This window comes from Oryza glaberrima, chromosome 4 (genome assembly GCF_000147395.1).
Source record: "Oryza glaberrima chromosome 4, OglaRS2, whole genome shotgun sequence".
NCBI lineage: Eukaryota > Viridiplantae > Streptophyta > Magnoliopsida > Poales > Poaceae > Oryza > Oryza glaberrima.
The window spans coordinates 26,279,892-26,303,118 of NC_068329.1; the positions used below are offsets into that span (position 1 = coordinate 26,279,892).

The 23,227-nt window shown below is 43.4% G+C and overlaps 2 protein-coding genes across 2 annotated transcripts; one reads left to right on the top strand and one right to left on the bottom strand.

The window, feature by feature from the left end:
* The first annotated feature begins 1,352 nt into the window (after nucleotides 1–1,352).
* Nucleotides 1,353–3,839, top strand: LOC127769928 (heavy metal-associated isoprenylated plant protein 4-like). The gene is made up of 4 exons (XM_052295588.1): nucleotides 1,353–2,718; nucleotides 2,842–3,002; nucleotides 3,092–3,176; nucleotides 3,282–3,839. The coding sequence occupies exons 1-4, from the start codon at nucleotides 2,613–2,615 to the stop codon at nucleotides 3,674–3,676; spliced, it is 747 nt and encodes a 248-aa protein (XP_052151548.1). The 5' UTR covers nucleotides 1,353–2,612; the 3' UTR covers nucleotides 3,677–3,839.
* Nucleotides 3,840–5,987: 2,148 nt separating this feature from the next.
* On the bottom strand, nucleotides 5,988–7,703 carry LOC127771405 (AT-hook motif nuclear-localized protein 23-like). The gene has a single exon (XM_052297316.1). It carries the CDS (start codon nucleotides 7,261–7,263, stop codon nucleotides 6,346–6,348), a length of 918 nt encoding a protein of 305 aa, XP_052153276.1. The 5' UTR covers nucleotides 7,264–7,703; the 3' UTR covers nucleotides 5,988–6,345.
* Nucleotides 7,704–23,227: the final 15,524 nt, after the last annotated feature.

Genomic DNA, 23,227 nt, shown 5'->3' on the forward strand with positions numbered 1-23,227 from the left:
AGAGTAGTACTGGGAGTACCTGGTGGGGCATGCTCAAAGGACGATAAACACACGGGTTCGCGGGAGGGATGTGGCCCCTCCTCCCCAAACTTATCTGTCCAAAACTTGCATGCCCGCGGCCCGCGGCTCGGCAAATCGGGCAATTACGCTGGCAAATCAACCGGGATCCGCGATCCAGTCATCCAACCAACCAACCCACCCCGCCGCTCCCTGTCCGCGTCCGTCCAGCAACAGCGACAGACGACGAGACGACCACCCAACCGCGCGCGCTCGCGTGTAGTACGGGGGTACGAGGGTGCACGGTGCGCGCGGGAGCGAAACCGTGAGTTGGTTCACGGGCTCACGCTGCGTTGGTCAGCAGCTCAGGTTAGCAGTAGCACGGTTGCTTCGTGGGGACGGACGGACGGACGGGGACGGGGCGCGTCGCCATGTGACCCTGCCGCGCGTAGCATCTCGGTGTTGAGCCATGCTTCTCAGGAGACTTTCCGACAGAAGACCTTGGGCTCCGATCGGGCAATGTGCGTGCAGGCCGAAGCATGGGAGATTCTGAGGCCCATCTGTTATGGGGCTATCTACCGACCGACTGGGCCGTGTGGGAAAGTTCGGCCGGTTGATTGGGCTCTACGTTTACATCTCGGAATAAGTTCATCGGAGGTCCCTCAACTTAACAGCAAGATTTTTTAACGTCCCTTAACCAAAAAAAAAACCTGAAGTCTTCACCCCTAAACTATACAAAACCGTCCAATTTAGGTCCCATGGCAGTATAGATGCCTAGTTTCGCTGACGTGGCATCCGAGTCAGCAAAATAAAAATAAAAAATATATGGATCCCACATTAAGTGAAATGAGATAGAAAATGTGGGGACCACTTCTCTTCTTCTCTCTTTTCTCTTTTTTTCTTCTCTTCAGATCCTCTCCCAGGGAGGCTGCCACCGACGGCAAATGGGGGCGAGGCGAGCCTGGCCGAGCTCTGCCGCCGTCGCCGCACTGACGCACACGCGCTCGCTCGCTATCGCTTCCTCTACCCCCTGCGTCGTCGCTTCCCCTGTCCCCTTTGCCCCCGCTCCCAACGGCGAAGAGGCAGTCCTAGGGACATTCCTTGAGGACCAGCAATGCCGCCGCCTCGACCGGATCTGGGAGCACCCCACTGCCACGATAGCAGAGGTGGCTAGAGGAGGAGTGGAGTAGGCTGGCAGAGTGGTGGCGGTGGCTCGACCAGCCGAAAGTTGAGGATGTTGTGGCTGGTGAGGTCGAGCCGGGGCGAGGGGAGGGGGAAGTGGAGAGGGTGTTGGAGGAGAGAAGGGGAGGCGCTCACCCTCAATCTCGACGGTGCCGTCGGCGGTAAGCACAGAGTCCGCGCAGGCAGTGTAGCTCGCCTTAGCCTCGATGAACCACACCCCTCCACCGGTGCTGTCGATCTCAGGCTCCCCGACGACCGGATTTGTGATGCGGCCGGCGATAGGGTAGTAGTGGACGACCGATGCGGCCTAGTCCTCGACAGCTTCGGTGGAGACGGAGGGGAATACCTGGATGAAGTCGATGGAGATGCAGACGGCGGTGGCCTTTGTCGTCGTTGTCGATGGAGGATAGCGGGAAGGAGCCGCCCGGGGCGGGCCCCGCCGAGGGCACCAACGCGTCCCCCCGACAACCGGTGCTAAGTCGCTGCCTCCTACTCGCCATCCCTAGTCGGCGTCTTGTCATCGCCGCCCCAATCTCGTCGTTGCAGCGGGTCAAACCCCCACGCCACCTCCTTGCCGTCATGGTTGCAGTGGTCGCCGCCACCACCACATAGCCGGTGCCACCTCCTCTCCCCCTCCTCTCTCGCCGGTGCGGCCGGCTGCCTCTCTCGCTGGTCCTCCTCTCCCACCGGCGTGCTGCCAACCCCCCTCCTGCCGGCTGCCTGGGAAGAAGAGAGAGATGTTGATGGGCTGATACGTGGGCTTCACATATTATTTTATATTTTGCTGACTAGGATGCAATGTTAGTGAAACCAGATATCTATACTTCTATGGGATATAAATTGGACAGTTTTGTATAGTTTAGGGATGAAGATTTCTGTTTTTGCAGTTAAGGGACGTCAAAAAATCTTGCTCTTAAGTTGGAGGACCTCCAGTGAACTTATTCCTGATTTCACATTTCTCTCTTTTGGAAGCAGTAAAAAAAGGTTGACCGGGAAATCGCCAGCTCCTTCGATCTGAAGACGACGAGAACCACGACAACACGACGAGAATTCACATTACTCTCTGTTTCTACAAGTTGACCCGGTGTTCGTTGGTCAATAAGAACAACACAACCACTTCGGGTGACATCGATATTGATTGGCTTGGGTTTGACAGGTTAATAAGCCACGTCAGTTTGGATTGACAAAGTCACAAAACTACAGCGCACCAGTGAGCTCCCCAAACCGAATACGTTTTCTCACTGTTGTCTCATCCATCAAGCTAGTGAACCACCTCCAACAAATCTCCAACAAATCCCAGATCCTGATCGAAAGCGTCCCGCTCAAGCTGTGCCCACAAGCAACGAGCATATGCATATCACAGCTAGCCCCAGCACCCAACTCCACAGCAGCTGCAGTGCAGCAACAGCTCAAATGAGGGTAACGACGTAGCAATGGGAGAAACCAAAGCCGAACAGCTGGTGACGGCCGTGTACATGGTGCACGTCCACTGCAAGCAGTGCGCGAACACCATCGTGACACAGTTCACGCAGTTCCCAGGTGTGTGCCTGCATGCTTCAGTACCCCGCAGGCCGCTGCAATTTTTTTTTTTTTTTGCCGTCTGAATTTGGCGCCTGCGCACGATTTACATTCTGATTAATTGCGTAGTAATAACATGAACAGGAGTCAGAGAGGTGAAATTGGATGGAGGAAAGGTGACAGTGAAGGGCATCGGCTTCGACGCCGAGAAGCTCAGGAAGAAGGTCGAGAAGGGATGCCGGAGGAGAGTTGAGCTGGTGCCTCCTCCCAAGGACATAGTCACTGAGGTCAAGAGCAAGAAGGAGGTAATTAATCTATGTCCTTGATTAAGTTATTTTTGGAGTTTCACTTTGCCTGAAAAATTGGATTTTGGTTTTCTGGATATATAATACAGGAACTGAAGATCATCACTGTAAGGGTTCCCTTGCATTGCGCAGAGTGCGCAGCCAGGGTCAAAGAGGTTCTACTTGAGCACAAAAGTAATTAATTTCTGTACCTCGGACAGTTTTATCTCAATCCAACAGAATGAAACTGCAGATACTAATGTAGTAACCATATGCATGCAAAATGAATAAATAATTCAGGCATTTACGCGGCTAAGATTGACCTTGGGAAGAACTTGTGTGTCGTCGAGGGGTTGATTGAGGAGAAGAAACTCTTTGAATACATCTACCATAGAACGCGCAAGTACGGCTTCATCGACAAGGTTGAGAAGAAGGAGATCATTGTGGAAGAGAAGGTTGAGGTGAAGAAGAAGGAAGCTGAGAAGAAGAAGGAAGGCGAGAAGAAGGAGGAGGTCAAGGTGAAGGAGAAGGTCAAGGAGGTCGTTGCTCCCTACTTCATCCCCTGCACGCACCCTCACTTCATCGACTACTCACACCCTGAACTCCATGGATTCAAGGACACGGTTTTCTTGCATTGCTCACACTCTAATCAGTTCCTCAGTAACGAAAACCCGGAAGCCTGCTCTGTGATGTAGAGTAATTTCAGATAGATCCAATATTTATGGAAAACGTGCGTTGAGGTATAGTATTTAATACTAACAAAACTTCGCATACATCCAGAATAAATTTGCTTCGGTTCAGAAAAGAAAGGTTGCGCTGCATGTCCTATATGTATCTGTGGGAATTCCGTATCTGTGTATACAGGCAAGAATCTGAAGTTCTGAACTAAGTTACAGAGAACAGCTCTCATAGTCATATATGAACAGTATGTAGCTTGACATTCCCGGGCTGCATATCTTGTTTCAGGAATCAGGTTAGTTTTTCATGTGCCTTAATGCTGAGACTACGAGAAATGCTATCAGGCAACCAATGTTACTGAATATAAGCGATAGTTATCATTTTGTCACCATAAAATCAAAGTGTGTCATTCGTGTGAAGAACACAGGACATTTAGTTGGAAGCATATATTAGATCAGCAAATACATGAACACACGAAATTGAAGATCGATCTCTTCACACGATCTGACAATCAATTAATCAATAGATATACACACACTTCATGTTATTTCTTCAGATCAAGTTAAGATCTTCAAATCATGAAAAGCTAGTTACTACTATCAGTGTACGTACGTGAGCGTAGCGCTGCAACTTAACCCAGCTTGCATGCATAGTGATCTTACAGGATTTCAATATATTTTGGAAGAAAACATTTGTCTCCCTCTCCAATTCAGGCACATGTGCTAATACTAAATGATTCACTCAACATTTTGTAATTACTTAATATATATATGTAACTAGGAAATATTTCGACATCAAAGCATGATGTACCTAGGAATCTATTTGAGGTATAATAATGAAAAAGAGGCAAACACAATATAAAGAAATACATGAACCTGAACTTTGTCAAAACAAGTACTAAGTGGTTAGTTCTCTATAATTTTCATCCTGTTAAAAAAGTATGGTTCATGCATGTAACATAGAGTAGCAACAAACACATTTTTTTAGATAACGGAACTACAATACAAGAAACACATGCCCTTTGGATCTAAAAAACTTACTGAAATGGATACTGTAGGCAATCAAATATATACTTAAATGGATACTGCAGTATGCGCATGCGTGCGGCATATAGATACTGAATTGAATCCATTGACAACTAGTCAGTGAAGCTAAAAATCATGCTGGTCTCTACGACCTAGCACACAGACTACTTAGTTCGGTTTCATGTAACTTGTAGCTGAACAGGGTAACTGAAATTAGCAGGCTGCAGTTTTTCCTTCTTCTATATATAGTTGCTGAACTTTCTTATTTTTCAGGGGCTTATAGTTTGTAGGTTGAAGCAAGGAGGTGATTTTTTTTTCATCCTCTGAAGCCCATGAAAATTAATACTAATACATAACAGCAGATGATGTTTTTTTAGGCCGGGGTTCCGTTCTGATGTATTTTCAGGGGCTTTACAGGTTTTGATACAAGAAAGTATTTAAAGCTCAATTATTGTTACAGATGAAAAAGGTTACAATTTGCAAGATCTGAACATTTTGTTGCAAGAAATTCCAATGTTTTCCAAAGCTGAGCACATTGAATTAATTGCGCGATCAAGCGGCGCGGTGAGTTAAGCCATAAACACAGTATTGATAAAACATGAAAGCAGCGCTGATGCAAAGACAGAGCCCATAGAAATAGAACACATGTCGTCAATAGAAACTTTAGGAATCTCAATTCTTTGAAGGTTCAAGTCCCAATAACTTAGGAACTAGTTCTCTGTTCTTCCATTTACTCTTACGAGCATCTTGCAATCTATGCATATAGGACAAGAAAGAACATGAGGGGACACACACTGTAAGTAGTGGTAAGATGATAGGCAGACAGTTGGTGAGGATTCCCCATGAACACTAGCTAGCCTGTTTTGAGAGGATGCAGTTGCTAATTGCTTTTGATCTTTAAACTAAGGCAAGTATGCACACGTGGGAGCAAGGAGTTGTAACTCGTGTTGCATTCCCCTAGCTTCCACATAAACTTTGAACCAGAAGAACTGATGACATGCATATAATTATGTTTCCCCAGCTGAACTATCTACAAATACTATAATATACATACATCACTGATTGTTATATATCATCACACAAAGACATCTAACACCTTCGTATCACACAAAAACAATTAGCTAAAACTCCAAAAGCACGCACCAGCACATCTATATGTGCATGATAAAGTAAGAATTGACAGCTTACGCCACACGAACACATAAAACCTTTTTCTTATAATTATCAGTTTGAGGCGAATCTCTCATCCACATACCAGTAACAAATTGAACATCAACAGCAAAACAAATAGAACGCCCATGCATCCTCGAACAATTTAAAGGCTACTTAATTATTAAATCCAGATTGACAATTAAGAAAGGTTACACCACAAATTAAGGTTCAAAAGAAACAATAAAAGAAAAAGGGGAAAAAAAGAACAATAACGAAAACACATAATCAGAGATCGAGCAAACACTACGAAATAATTGTACATAGAGATAGAAATAGAGCAGTAGATATAGATCGATCGGTGGTAACCCTGAATACGTGGTTCATGCGTGCGTTCGCTAACCTTTTGCAAGCTGCGCCATGAACCCTTGCGATGTCCTTTCCTTTCCTTCTTGTGATCTCTCCTCTCATCTCCTCTCCTTTCGCCGGAGCTACACCCATGTATGCGCATGTCAGAACGGTGGCCGTGCGCCGGCCCAGCCATGGCCGTCGGCGCCGGGAGGGAGCTGTGAGCCGCCGCCACCGGGCATGTTGTTGAGCGGCAGGTTGAAGAACGGGAGGCCGGCGGCAGACGGGTCCGGCGGGAACGCGCCACCCATGCCACCAGCATCGGCGCCGCCGCCGGGCTGCTGCATCTGCAGGCCGGCCTGCGGCGGCGGCGCCTCCTCCTCCTCCAGTGGGAGGCGCTCGTAGGCGACGTTGGCGAAGGACGCCGCGATGACGATGACCGGGCCCGCGGCGTAGAGCGCGCCGACGACGTTGCCGCCGACGACCTGTCCCTGGCCCCCGGCGAGGAAGATGGTGAGGCTGGTGGCGCCGGGGGGAGCCGGCGGCGGGAGGAAGGAGCCCGAGAGCGACAGGATCTCGAACCTCCCGTGCAGCGACACGACGGCGCCCGCGGGCGCCGACGGCTGACGCAGCGTCACGTTGGTGACCACGCCGCTGCCGCTCAGCACGCACACGCCGCGCTGCCGCCGGCGCGCGTACGTGGAGACGCACTCGAACACGTCGCAGCCGCTCCCGACCTCCAGGATGTGGGCGCGCAGCGTGTTGGCGCTCTCCCGCGTGATGATCACCGGCGGCTTCGGCTTGTTCTTGGAGCCAGGCGGGCGCCCCCGCGGCCGGCGCGCCACCACGTCGCCGGGCCCGCCGCCCGCGCCGTCGGCGGCAGGGCCTGACGACGAGGACCCGCCGTCATGGTCCCCGTACGGCCCGCCGTTGCTGTTGCCGCCGCCGCCGCTGCCGTTGGGGTCGTCGTCGGACGGCTCGTGCTGCTTGGCGTAGCTGTGCTGCAGCTGGAGGTCGGGGTGGAGGTGGTGGAGCTGGTGGACGTAGCGCGTAGCGGCGGTGCCGAGGTCGAGACCTGCCATGCTTCTCCGCTAGCTCATGTACTGATGTAGCAGCAGCAGAGCGCCTCTCTAGCTCTAGCAAAAAAAATTTAAAATCTAAAAAAAAGTGGAGAAAAAAGAGAGGAAAAAAACCAAATTGGAACAGGGGTGGTGTTTTGTTTTTAGGGTTAAAAGGCGGTGTTGGAAAAGGAAGCAATGATTTTTAAAGTGGGGGAGTTGTTTATACTCCTCCTTGTTTTTAAAATTTTTGGATGCACAGAGAAGCAAACAGAGAGAGAAATTAAAAAAAGAAGCACAAGAGAGCTTGCATGGAGGAGAGAACACCAAGAGAGAGCTATTGCTGTTTGATCTGAATTGGAGAAGGGAGAAAGGCAAGCTATGAAGAAGAAGAAGAAGAAGAAGAAGAAGAAGAAGAAGAGAGACATGCACAGGGGAAAGAGGAGAGAAAAGGGAGGGCTTGAGATGTTCTTCCAACCAGAGGTAGGAGGTGCAACACATAAAATAAGGGGAGAGGTGCCAAGGGAGAACAAATTCTAGTGTATGCTTGCACAGCTAAGCAGAGGAGACCTAGATCACCTCACTGACATGTGGGCCCAACAGAACACGCACACGAGGGAGGGCCCACGCGTCAGCCTCACGGGAGCTCTAGCGTGCTGGTGACAAGAGGAGACTTCGGAGAGGAGACGAGGAGCGGGATGAACTATGATGCGGAAATGTGATGCATGTCGATAGTGATGGCTAGCGTGTCATCGTGACCTTTTGCTAATTAACCATGGTTAAGCGGTTAAACCTGTGGTTTTGGGCTACTAATCAAGGTTAGAGGGCGTCCATAATGCGGCCCCTCGTGGGGGCCCACACCAGCGCATGCCACGATAGGATCGTCTGCGGCCATGGTTAGGTCTGGCTAGCTCTTGAGAGATGCACAACGAGAGGTGGATTAATTTTGCACTACTTCTACAATAATTGGTTCTCCGTAGTCTTTGTTAACAAATTCAATGGTTAATTTGCTCCAAACACTGCGGTCACAAAGAGTTACATACGCCCAACAGGTAGCCAGCTGCCTTTGGTATTTGTTACTCCGATTTGAATTTTGATAATTATAGTTATAGGGCGTATTTTAATTTTAAAAGGTCTTATCAAAATCTTGCCAAATTAATAATTACACATGGTGTATAAAATTCTGCCAATAGATTAATTTTGTAATAAACTGTTTTCATGACACAATATAATTAGTAGTGAGGGCTTGCCTTTGGTAAAATTTATACATAACTTTGTAGCAGTTTCAGTTGACACTTTTTACCTAATTAATTTGGTTTACGAATTATATTGATCACGACTATAAATATATTCCAACATTAATTTAGCTTATCTAGGTAGCTATACCCATATGTATATGCTCATGGAGACAATACACGATTCATTCATTAATTCATCTGTTTGACATGTGTACATGTATACATGAGAGATGTGCAACACCCTCTAATAATTAACAAAAAAAAATGCCCGCGAATTGATTGATGCATTTCTTTAATTGGCCTTTGTCCTTTACAACATATTTTTAGACAACAAGATTTATAATTGATCGTGCGTTTATAGTTTACTTTCAATATATTACAAATGTCAAGTCAAATGAATGACCCACATCATGCTTGCGCTCAAACTGAATTTTATATGCAATATCTTATGATCAGTTCTTGTAAGCGTAACCTGCATGCCGTACTTTCACTACGTCTGATCGATGACCACAAAACTTTGGACACTAGACTACTTTTTACCATCTTTTCACGAGAGACCAATTAACACATGAGTAACCTCGAGCGCAACTGTTTCCGAATATTAATTTACAGCTTTTTAAATGTGTTTCGCCTTGGAAGAAACTCGACCATGCATGCACATGAACACGGTAGATTTCAATTCTGTACACCGAGACGCATGGAATAATGCATAACTTTTTAAGGAACCAAAATAAAATATATCTATTTTTTGTAAAATCAAAGTGTTTTTTGATTCCTTATTTTGTGATGAACAATTGGCATATGAGATTATTGGTTTTGATATTTGGAATTTATTTGTGAAGTGGTTACGGAGATGATTGGAATTTTACTGGTGGTCTACAGGAACTGTTGTGATGTGGTCCGGTCAGACCAGGCATGTGCTGCCGATCAGACTGGCGGCAAGCCCGCGGTCTGACCGGCCGACTCTGTGTCGGTTTCAGTTTCGGGTTGTTTGTTTGGATATCCGTGATTGTTTCATATTTATGGCTTCTAAATGGATACTATACGTATGTAATACTGTTGTTTGCTAATAATAAGTCAAGTTGGAGATAGCTTGTTCTCGGAATATGGTTTCTTTGTTTTCTTCATGTGTAGGTGACTTGATGCCTCAGGAGAGTATTGCCGGTGATAGATCGGGAGTCGACTTGGGGATAAGGCGATGTCCTTGACGATCAGATATCATGCGGGATACTTAGGCTAGAGTTCAATGCACGTGGTTGATGAAGATTCCATATGGCATACGATGGAGGTATTGTGTGTGTATGGGATGCGGAGTCGAATTTGGAAGGAGTCCAAATTTAGTATGATTGGAGTTTGTAAAGTTTGTTTCTTGTACGAGAAGGTTTCTTAGGTGGTTTAGGACTTCTAATATGAGTTTGATTCGTGGCTTTAGGCTGCCTACCTCATGTATAAATAGAGAGGGAGCGTGAGGTTTTCCGGTATCGCTTTTGAGAACAACTGAGTTGATAGTTTAGTTAGGATTTCTGAGTTTAGTCGAGATTTTTGTAAAGAGTGTTGTTGTTGCACTTTGTAAACACAGAGAGAAGTAATAAAGTTGGCATCTACTTTGAGAGTTCTTCGATTTATGTTTCATCGGGTTCAGCGGTCTAACCGACGACACACCGGCGATCAGACCGGTGTCATACCTGCGGTCAGACTGGCGGTGGCTACAAGAGGAATCTGCTGATCTTGGTGGTTCGACTGGACATTCTACTTCGGACCGACGACTTCCAGGCGGTCAGACTGGCGCAACACCTTTGGTCAGACCGCGATCCGTCGAATTTAAGGGTAACTTTTAATTCCGCAAAAAGTTTGGGTTTTTAGGTATACCAACCATTCACCCTCCCCTCTGGTTGGCTTAGTTCTTGTGTTTCGATCCTACATTATTTTAACGCGTAAAAGAATTGCACATCAATATATATATATATATATATATATATATATATATATATATATATATATATATATATATATATATATTAGAAGATATATCTATCCAGACAATAACAAATCAAAGAGAAATAAGATATCCCAAAAAAAACATATGCCATATGTTTTTCTCTGAAGGTGTACGTATTAGCAGGTTTCGTTGTTATGTAATTTATTATAGTAGAACATAACCGTCTATAAATCATATGTCGTTAACTTTTAAGAGAATAAGGACAGACGTCGTGGATCCATGCCTGGTATTATTATTATTATTATTATTATTATTATTATTATTATTATTATTATTATTATTATTATTATTAGAGATGTGCTTCTACACTTCTTAAAAAAAAGGTGCACGAAAATCGAAGCACATCAGTGGCTGTGATTAAAAGTGGGTTAACAGTTTAATCCTCATTAGTGAGGGGTATTTTCGTCCATAGAAATTTCAGCCCACAACGATATCGTTCTCTCCTCGTCAGGCAGCGCCACTGCCCGCTGGTTTCCTCTGCAACGTAAGCGCCACCCGCTTCCCCTCCCTGCCCTGCTAGACCACCCTAACTAGATCCCATCGATGGATCGATGGATTTGCGGTGATTTGAGTCGGTAGTTCGCTCGCAACACGATGAGCGGGAGCTCCAGTGAATAATATGCTGCCCCACAATGAAGATCGTCGCCGCCATGCTCAACATGATCAGCCTCGAGCACGAGGACTATATATAGCAACGTCGACGTCCTCATCAAGAGCCACCACCTCGCGCCGCGGCCACTGCCACATTGAGCACGCCGGCGTGCCGGCAGTAGTCAGGCCACCCCAGCGACAGCTGCAGCAGCTTCTCCGGTGCCATGATCTACACCTCATTTAAGGCCAAGTCGCAATTCGATTGAACCAAAGTTTAAACAGAAGAAATAACACAAAATAAGCTTGTGCCCTTCGTGCTTTGGCTTGTTTGATATTTGTCTGTCTGCAATCTGCAACGGCAAGTTCGATGTGACTTGTGATGGTGGTGAGCTGTAAATGAACGAGGTAGACAATGGCATGCAGATACTTGTTTTATGACTACTGGCTGTGAGATGGACAAAATGGAGCGTCGTGCTGCACCGCGCGCGTCGAGAGGAAGAAGAGGGCGGGGCGGCGGCGCTGTTTGCAAGAGGAAGCCGGGCAACGAGGGGAGGAAGAGGGAGGGGAGGTGGCGAGGCAAGGGAAGCGCGGGCGGTGCTTGCGAGGCTGAGGAGCGGTGCTACCCAAGGAGAGAGCATCCCGGACCAGCGGTTGTAGTCGTGGAGGAATCGGCGTCGCCATTGGTAATTTGGTATCGCTGCAGAGTTGGACCGGGGCTCAAAATTCCATGGACGAAAATACCCCTCGCTGATGAGGATTAGAGTGTTAATCTCTCTTTTAATCTCATCCACTTATGTGCTTTGATTTTCGTGCAACCTTTTTTTTAAGAAGTATAGAAGCACATCTCTTATTATTATTATTATTATTATTATTATTATTATTATTATTATTATTATTATTATTATAATAATTATTATTATTATTATTGTTGTTGTTGTTGACATCACAAATCTATGAGCAAATATAACCTCTGTTCTTAAGAACGTGTGGATATGATGGAGTATATATATACATGCACACAATTATATATATTCAATTTAATATAATAAACACATAATTGTATCTTGATACTATATACTATATGGCAACTGGATCAAAAGATTAACTATATGACGAAAAGTAGGTCTCAAGATAACAAAACATTACATTAGTGTAATGACAATATATATAATTAACAAGCTAGCTAGTCTTAGTTAAATTAACTGAAAGTACAACTACTTACCACTTTTATATGCATCAAATCCAGCTATATATATCCTCAAACACTCACGCGTGCCTTCTCCTAGTGGTGCATGTATGCATGTTCCTCAATTTTTGTGTCAATAAACTCCGAATGCAAAACCAATTTTTTATTGTGTGCAATAAGAATATTCCAGCACGTACATAAGCTTCTCTACAAATAGATGTTCTTATAAGCAGCCTCCTTATATTTCTTTGTTGAAAATCTCTACACTTACATGTAGACACATCACACAAATGCACACACTACAAAGACAGTCCGAGGGCTACTAGCAATAAACACCCACCCCCCCCCCCCCCCCCTTCAAAAAAAAATCCCAAAAAAGTGAGCATCTGTTGACTGAAAATGTTTAGATTCTCGTAGATTGGAACCAATGTTGTAGAAATATTTGTGGTGTACATATAATTTGAATCATGTGAATGCTTATATTTGAAAATGAATGCGGTCAATTTTATTTGCTCTTTTCAATTACATGGAGACATATACGCGCGCGCACCACACTCATACACCAGTGAATGTGTTCCATAAGACATGCTCAAAGAGATGCATCGAAAGGTCAACAGTACGTAAATTCCTAGCCTCGCTAAAATACTATTGAAAGTGCATTAGCGCGTGAGTGCATTAGCCTCACTCAAATTCTATTGAAAGCAACATTTTCAACACAAAACAAGCATAATTTTAAAATATATTTAATATTTTATTTAACGAAACTAAATCGGTGTTGTATATGTTGCTAAATTTTTCTATAAATTTGGTCAAATACAAAAAATTTTGACTAGGAAAAAAAGTCAAAGCGACTTGTAATATGAAACGGAGAGAGTATATAGAATAATGATTCAAATGTAAAAGTAAAGTGATGTGGCTTTATGAGAGAAAAAAATGAGGGAGATAGTTTGGATCATATATTAATCATCTAAGGATTAAAATCAATTGATGTGATATGGCTTGATGAGAGAAAAGAGAAATAATATTAACCGAGGATGAATTATATGGATATATACGATATTATTAAAAAATGATGAAAAGATATATTGAAATATTATGTGAATTATGTAGGATGGTGATTTAGCATGCTTGCATTTTAAAAGCTCTAAAACTTAGTAAATTATAAAATTGTAGATAACATAGCATGTTTGTATGATGTTTAAATGTAATAATTGTTAGTGGATGATGATGTAACATCTTGTTAGTGGATGATGATGTAACATCTTCGCATGTTATGTTTTAGAATTTAGTGGGTTATAACTAGTAAGATATGATTTCCTAACAGTCAGAACTACATTTAGTGAAAGATATGTTTATACTCCGTCCTAAAATTAGTGTGCAGTTTTATTTTAGAACGGAGGGAGTAATTCCTTAACAGAAATCTCATGCACGGCACATTAACTTGCAGACCCACATGCCAGAAGGAAAACAATGAGAAGTAAATAGTGATAAATTTTGGCTAATGTATGGTGAAGCGCTGGCTGGTAGTATTTCAGTACTTGTATGCTACTAGCAATACGTACCTCTCGATCCCAAACTTAAAAAACGGCAAGTTGTGCCTGGCTAATCAGTTCTCGACAAGTATCCCCATCCAGGGAGCCGATCGATCGAGCCGACTGTGCAGCCGCGAGCCGACGCTTCGGCTCGCCCCCCCACGTGCCCGGTCACGTGCGGTCAAGTGCGCGGCTGCCCCTAGGCGGTAACTCGGCGTGGCTGTCGGCCATGGCCGAGCAACACCGGAGAGAGAGAAAAGAGAGAGAAGATGAGAGAGACGAGCTCGCTTTCCTCGGAAACCACGCTCTGCCTCGCTACCTCCAACCCCAGCCCATGCGTCCCACTGCACGTGGGCCCCACCACCACAGCCCCAAAGCATGGCGCAAGAACCCTAACCCTAAGGACTCCCCAAAAGTTGTTGCAGTGAGACAAGAGAGAAGGAAAGACGAATACTGCAGGATATGCTTTGTAGTATCAGTTCGTTCTGAATGAACAGCTGCAACTATTGTGCTCGTTTTAATTAATTTCTTCTATATCTGTTTAGTTAATTAATTACCTTCTGCGCTAGCTAGAAAGTTTCAGTGACAAGATAAAGTTAAACTGCTTTCCAGAAAATAGTTAATTTACTTGCGCACACGAGCAAACATATACTAGTACTAGTAGCTAACACACACGTCGATCAATCTGAAGTCTGAAGATAGTTAAGGCAGTTAAAAATGCTGCCATGGATCGATCATAAATTATGCTGTCCATGGTTGTACGTCGATCTGTTAGTTTATGAAAATAACATATACTCCTAGAGCTATGCTACTTGCATTATTATGGTATCGTAGATTATTTTTGTCTGGGCCGGGGGTTAGTGGATATAAGCTATCTCTTCGATCGGAAAGTAGCTAGCAATATATATTTTGGAGGTGGAGAGATCTGTAAACAGTGCCTCGTACTTCTGCTAACTCTCTGGTGATAATAAAAATATGATGATCGATTTGGTGTGTTTTTGTTTATTATCGACAAGTTAAGACGTTCGAGGTCGATCGGAAAGACGTATATAGATTCATCGAAAGGGATTCGCATAAGTTTAATTTGTAAGTACAATTCACGGTACGTGTCAGCTTAATTCTGCCTTCCCTCTTCTCACTACTTTCGGGTATCTTATTAATTAGTAGGTCGCAACTACCACTTTTCTAAGCCTGTCATAAAATAATACAGGGTGTTAATCATAGCTTGGTCCGATGAGGGATTAAAAAGATTTAGGTTTCATGCTGTTCCTGGCAGGTCTCTTACTTTGAAGGTGCGTACGCTTGTAAATTAATAAATTTGCCATCTTGTTAATCATTAATTTAACCATGTCCCATGTCCCGCCAAAATACACCAATCTCGCTCAACTTTGGATACCTTATACTATTAGTTGAGGGTAGTTAGTAACAATAATGCAGTCTAGTTAGTTGCTCCTCATGTATTTTGAAGCAGAAGTTTATCGATTTGTTTAATATTACTCTCTCCATTTTAAAATGTTTGACACCGTTGACTTTTTAGTACGTGTTTGACCATTTGTCTTATTCAAAAATTTTAAGTAATTATTTATTCTTTTCATATCATTTGATTCATTATTAAATATACTTTCATGTACACATATAGTTTTACATATTTCACAAATTTTTTTTGATAAGACGAATGGTCAAACATGTGCTAAAAAGTCAACGTTGTCAAACATTTTGAAATGGAGGGAGTAATATATGTAGCTCTGCGTGTACTTCGCATATACATTGCCAACCATTGGTTTGTCCGGCCAAGTGGGTGCATCATGCCATCATATGATACCCCTACCCTATTTAGTTCTTGGTTAAAGTTCGCACAATGGATATATATGCTGAAGTTCTATGATTTAACATTGCGCTGTGTTGTTGACCTGTATATTGATGCTAAGTCTTGTGATCTGATAGTTTCCGTCAACGAATTTTTCAGTCATCTCGATCGATCTGTCTCAAAAGCATTTTTATATTTTTTGTGTGTGTGTGTGTTATGTAGATTCAGACGTTTATTTTTCGATAAAGAAATTAAGCTTTATTGATATTAGACAAGTACGTCAATATGATATAATTACTCTAAGGCTGCCTTCTAGCCTCTGCATATATATAGTTAGGATGCACACAACCTATAATTACTATTGAAAAATAAGAAAAGAAGAAGAAGACGACGACCATGGCTTAAAATTTCTGTTGCCCGATAGATCTATATAAGCGTGATAGATATATCGATCAATCTAAAACAATAATATAATTAGAAAAACATCAACTTAGTAAGAATATCGTACCTAACCGACAAAATCCTAACTAGGCCAATACAACTCTAAACAACAATGCAATTAAATATATAACGAACATATCAGATAGGCAACACCTTGCATTGACCTAGATAGAACATCGGACTTGAACGAGAAAGTTCTAGCCACGCCGATACAAGTGAAGTTGACAGAATTTACTTCCTCGCCGGAGATCGAAACCGATGCACCCAACTTGAAACTAAGGACTTGCCAAAATAAAAGGTAGCGATACGTCAAAAGTAATTGTATTGATATATGAAGATAGTTTACAAAGACTTTATGTGTACATATTTATATAATCGGGTTGATACAAGTTTTGATCGGACACAAGACTCTTAACAAGAAATTTAAGGAAAATAACTAATTATGCCGATTTAAAAGATGTACTTAAAAATATGAAACTGCATGATCTTCACGATTCGTCTAGATAAACTTGTATCTACCAATCGGCTTATTTCTTTAACCGAATCCACTACGCTTTTACCCCTGAGCAAATTCTGAAGTTTCTGTTTGTCAAACTTAATTCTTGATCCCAACTTGGTCTCTGAAGTGATGATGTGTCTATTATCTTCCGTACGTGTTCTTGCACCACCCCCCCCCCCCCCCCTCAATTGATCCCTTAAATTTCATATCAAATAAAAAAATATCGACCAGTATTTATTTATTTTCTGCATGAAATTTCCAGTTTATCCAATTCCAACCTAGCTACATCGTTGATTAATAGGATGGGTGCACATGCCGGCCAGAGCGCAGCGTACTGCCGGCGGTGAGCCGGAGATCTCCGGCTTGCCGGCCGGCGACGAGCTAGCTGATCGATCAATTATCGTTATCTTCGCCATACGCATCTAGTAGTACGTAGCTAGCTAGCTAGCCATGGCTTCATGCATCCTTTGACCGGTCGGTCCGTCGGCGCCGTAGCCGGGCCGATCACGATGGAGAGGTCGAGGCCCTAGATCTTGGGCAGCTGCGTGCGCGCGACCGGTGGTGGTTCCAAGGACGGTGACCCGTACCAGCCGCAATATTCTAACCCTCGGTGGCAACTTTAGCTTTAAGAAAGCCAAGGCTAGGCGGGATTAAGTTAATCGCTAATCGAATACATTATTGTGCGTGTCATGGTCCCTAATCCCGACAAGCACGTTGCCTTTGGGCCAATGGTTGGATAAGCTCGAGACCGGCGCTAGCTAATGGCTAATGGAGTGATTAAACCTAGCCAAATCCCCCTCGTCGAGTCCGAAAGTGAGCTAAAGCTATAGCAAAGCGAAGGCGATCGATCGATTGAGGAGCTAGCTAAGCTAGCTAGGAGAGGATCGGAGGAAGAAGAAGAGATCAGGGCCAGGCAATTTGTTCGTCCGTAACAGCAGCTGCTAGCTAGGTCATATTATTCGATCGGTTTCGCTGCCAATATTATGTGCGCGTCGATCTAAATATGGTGATCAATCGATCGATCGATCGATCAGCTAGCTGGTTGGTTGGCCTGTCGCTGTTCTTGGCCACACAAAAAAAACTGAAAGCAACAGCGGGAAAGTCCAACTTCCGGGATGGCATGTAGCCCATGGTCGTTCGTGATTTGGGATATGTCACCGAGAAATGCTGTCGGCTAGCAGAATCGTAGTAACCCCGTTATTTGTTTTGTTGCAACCCTTTGTCCTCCCGTCTGGTCCTTTCAGTCCTGGCTAGGGTTGCACAGTGTTATTCTCGGCTAATGGGCATCATATGCACTTTTGGCTTACTGTGCATGTACAGTTAAGTCCTCACATGCATGAATGCATAGGGTCATCGAGATCAGCTTCAATTTGTTCATCAGACTTTCAGAGAGATGAATTAGTGCTTTCCACCTGATATTTTCCTCGATTCCAACTTGGCGATAAGATACAAGCTAGATAAAAGGGATGAGATGTTCCAGCAAAAATCCGAGGACCAACACAGTGAATTTGATTAATTTAGAATAAAGATCGAGCAACTGAGCTTGCATGAGCGCCCGTCCCGGAGCATAGGATACTACTATATTTGTTTCATGTTTCAGTCTATATGTATATATATGTTCCACACGCATGCATATTAATTATCTATTAATTGTAGGTCTTCATCAAAGTGCACCTGAGTGTTTGATATACATGCATTATTATTATTGAATCTCTAGGGAAAAAAACTGGCGTGTCGATCTGCTGATGGAAATGTTTTAGTCAACCTAATCTAACATATATAGATGCGGTAAGTATCATGGGAGCATGCACAATTATATAAATTTGGCTGAAATATATGCGTGTGTTGTCTTGGGCTCTCAGCCTTCTTAATTTTATGACGCTCGATCGTCCTTTGCCTGGTGATTATATATTACTCGGTCAGTATATAAATGCATGTAAATCCCGGAAGGGTTGGAAGATTCTGCTGTTCAATCACTCAATGATGAGACACTAGCTACTACTTAATGCAAGAAAGTTAGAAGTTAATTAACGCATGCTTAGATAAATGTACACTAACTCACATGTTGGTACTAAAAGTAACTTCTAATTCTAGTTTATTCTCCTGCAGGTTCTTTCTACTTGCTTTGGTTGCTTTTACAAGTAATTAGTTGCCCTAGGAAAGAAGATAAAAAAAGAAACTAGCCCAAACAATTCGAGCACGGCCTCATATATTTTATGTCCATTCCTCGAATTAGCAGCTAGAGCCATGTGTTAATTTATAAACTAACATCACGCAATATATATAGCTCCAATTCAAGTCAAATATTAGATTACTTCTGCAAAGTTTACAATGGGATAATGTTAACATATGTGTGATGGTTACCTCACAGGAGTAAACTACATATAATTACAGCCATATGTTTTGCTTTGAGGGTCAGTATTATAAGTGTAATGAGTACACGAGCACCTTGGGTTTCTTTATTGTGTATGCACAAAAGTCTAAATAAATTTTCTTCCTAGCTATGGAAACACGGAAAGTTCGTTATATTTAGTCACTTGCAATGGATAGTACTACTGTTGATTACGTAATTAAAATATCGATCGAGAACACAAAAAGTTCATTTTGTAGGTTACTACTAATATAAGAATCGTAAGTACTTGATCGCAGGACAACATCAACATCATTTGTTGCATCAAATCTTTTATAGTCACTGTACTGGCCATTTTTTTATTACCACGCCATGGATAAACTGTGGGCGAGAGCAACTTGGTTTCTAATAAGCGCGTACAAAGCATGACTTCAAGTCTTCAACATCTGAATGATTTTCTATATATCATGCATGTGCACGAGTAAAAGCTAGCATTTCTGAGTAATTGGTAGCCAAAAATATGGCTTGGTGCATTTCTACCATGTACTGATAATATTAGCTAGTAATAGTACTGGAAGAATACAAAAGCTCATATCATGATTTTTGTAAAAATATTATGTAACTTCCGAAAATAACTAGAAATTCTTTTGACATAAAATTAAATACCTAGAATTAATGGCATATAGATTTATTGGAAGAAACTAGAGGTGTGATGGTAAAGTCGTAGATGCATCATTACCCATTAGAATTCAAATCTATATACCCAGAATAATCACATGTAGGTGTTAAGATGTGATTTTAAGAGGTTAGGCTGTGTTCGGTAGTGTGAGTTCCCAACTCCCACATTTTTCGTTTTTTGTGTGCACGCTCCTCACGAACTGTTGAACGGTATTTTTTTGAAGAAAAAATTTCTATACGAAAGTTGCTTTAAAAAATCATATTAATCTATTTTTCAAAGAAATTTAGCTAATACTTAATTAATCTTGAGCTAATGAGTCGTTCCATTTCACCTGCGCTAGGGATTAGCTATCATCTCAAGCTGCCGAACACAGCCTCAGTGAGACTAACATACTTATCGCTAGCCTTCGTTGGAGCTAATTTTCATTGCTATATATGAAAGGTCTTTGTTTATATAGACATCTTTGTTAGTTTTGAATAAGGATCCTGCATGCGCAGGACATATATCTATCTATGTATATTATGATTCAAGGACATTCACATGGATGCCATTTTACATGAACACACACTTCCCATGCATGCATGCATGTAAACACACGATCGAATGTACTCCATATGTTTCAGGTTATAAGACGTTTTGACTTTAGTTAAAGTCAAACTATTTCAAATTTGACTAAGTTTATAGACAAATATAGTAATATTTATAATACTAAATTAGTTTCATCAAATCAATAATTGAATATATTTTCACAATAAATTTGTCTTGGTTGAAAATGTTACTATTTTTTTATAAACTTGATCAAACTTAAAGTAGTTTGACTTTAATTAAACTCAAAACATCTTATAACCTGAAACAGATGGAGTATTAAATATTCAATGTGAAACCGTGGAACACAAGTTGAGATGAATCACGCATGCTACAAATTAAATGTTCATGAAGTAAATTGGAGATGAAACTAAGAAGACGACGACAAAACGTCTCACCAATCAAACCTGCATAAGCATCCTAAAGTGACGAGAGATCTTGAGAGAGAGAGAGAGAGAGAGCAGTATAGTTTATTATGGCGCGCGGCAACGAAAAGAAAAATAAAGATTAATTCGGCATAGACTTTGTTTGCTGGGAGGCGCCTCACCTAATCATGTCGCCAAGTTGAAGCTAGCCAGAGACACCCCCTCTCTCGCACCCACTATTTTCACGAGCCAATGAGCGATTAGCTTGCTCACCCTAATATTTTAGGGCTCAACGGCATCTTGCCAGAGTGGAAACCTTTAACCTAATGGCCATATAAAGATAAGCACTACACCTATTAAGGCCAATATTTTATGCTAAGTAGCATATGGGCCCCTGATAAAAGTGACGACATCAGACGGCAAATGGGGCGCAAATGTGAGGGGACGGAAGCTTGCAATAAAGGGGTGTTGACCTAAAGGAAAATGCGTGTGCATAGGAGTATTTTTCAAGGACGAGAGAAAAAATATTAACCGACCAACAAAGAGTTTGCTTGTGCATATACACAGCGCCCTGTGATTGATAATGATTGATTTGTCACCCTTTCAACCCCTTAATTTAGTGCCTTAATTAAATGGTTATTTTGTCATGTCAAATCTAGCTAGCTATATCCTGCTAGATTTATCCTCGCTATAGTTTATACATGGCCGCAAATGTGGTGTTTCGTGCATAGTTTATTTACTGATTCATTGAAAAGTATGGCTTTGGTGTGTGTGGATGCATGGGTGCTTGATTCTGTCCATAGACAATAAGGTCAATTAGTATATGTAAACTCTTTCGGAGAATAATAATTAGTCTAGCTATGCTAGCAATCATATATGTACTGTATACAATCCCAAATCAATTTCATTTGACATTCTATCTAGCTCTCCATCGTCTCAACGCTCTCAAGTACACGCGCATATCTTTATTTACTTATTTATTTATTTGCAGTGTTCGCTTACTTGATTAATTAATTATTCTGAAACATACGCAGTTAATTACCACCGATTTGACTCTTGGCAGGTGCAGAACTGCAGATAGCTAGCTCGATCTCGGCCGGATCTGAAGGCCACATGGGGGTCGGTATATGCACGTTTTAATCGGTCATAGATTAGCCTCAGTTAATCAAATCATCAAACGGAGCTAGCATTAGCAAGCGTTGGTCGATGCGCGACATGAAATTAACCCTGCGGCCGTCAGTTGAGCAAATGAGCTATGAGCATGATGCATATACAGTGCTGGGGGTACGGTGTGATGGGTGGTACACGTGATGCAGCTCTAAGCTAGCTAGCTAGCTACCCACCATGTATGGCGTTCTCCGTCCCGTAAAAAAACGAATCTAAGACTGGACGTAACATATCCTAATACAACGAATCCAGACACAGAATTATATCAAGATTCGTAGTATTAGAATGTGTCATATCCAACACCAGATTAGTTTTTTATTGGATGGATAGAGTATGTACATGTGTTCACGTGAGCGCGTCCCATCCGGCCGATCGAGCCGGCCGGAGCGAGCTAGCTAGCAAAGCGCGCATGGCGGCGTACGTAAGTACGTCCATGGCTGCCGGCTGCGTGCCCGCGCGCCCGGCCGCTGCTCTCGACATATTCGAGAGAGATTGAGACTGTGTGTAGTGCAGCGCGCGCGGCGGCGTACGTACTCCGCAGTACGCGCGCGCGCACGCAGATGCATCCACCACGGAAGCTAGCAATATCCAAAAGAGCACATCCACGCGCGAGGCTAGCGCCATGGAGAGCGAGCTAGGAGCGCTGTCGCACGTGCGGCAGGCAGCGAGCGCGCCCGCCGAGGCGGCCGCATGTGCTCCCACGCCTGCGCGACCCTCTCGCCGCATTAATTGCTTCGCACACGCCTCCGATCGATCGATCGATCGCATGAGCGCCATATGCGTGTGTGCAGCGGATCGAGAGAGTGGGGAGAGAGATGCAGCTAACTGAATTCCTTCGGGTACTGGCGGCGATTGGCGAAGAATTTCACCTCTCGTACGGCGTCGTGAATCCCTGCCGATCGATCGAAAAGCGGTCGAGCGGCCGCCGCTAGTGGCGGAGCCGGCACAATGGCCGTCAAGCCGGTAGTGTTTTTCGGTGATAGATTAATTTTTGTTAGTGTTGACGGATATGGACAGTGAAGACGGTAACGATAGAGTCGGGGCGGTCGCCCGACCTGTCCGGGAGGTGGCACCGCGGCGCCGCGCACGCATGCTGCACAAGGCCGGGAGAAACGCCTCTATGGCGTTTGTGTTGATCTGTGTTGCGGACTTGCGGGCGTGAAACGGCGTAGTGTGGGGCTTGGGCTTTGACCCGCCCTGTATATTCTAGCGTTATATGGATGGGATGGAATTGAGGCCCATCCGATTAGAAGGGCTAGAATGAGGCCCATCACAATGAGGTCTTAGGCCGCGTTGCTTTTGCTGTGATCGGCTCATGTTTTTTGGGACTAAGTTCACTCTAGGTCCTTCAACTTGATGTCGAGTTTGTTCCATCCTAAACCGCAAAACTGGATATAACGTGTCCCTCATTTTATTAAACTGGTGCAAATATAGTCTAAGATAGTACTCCCTCCGTTTCTAAATATTTGACGCCGTTGACTTTTTTAGCACTTGTTTGACCGTTTGTCTTATTAAAAAAATTAAATAATTATTAATTCTTTTCCTATCA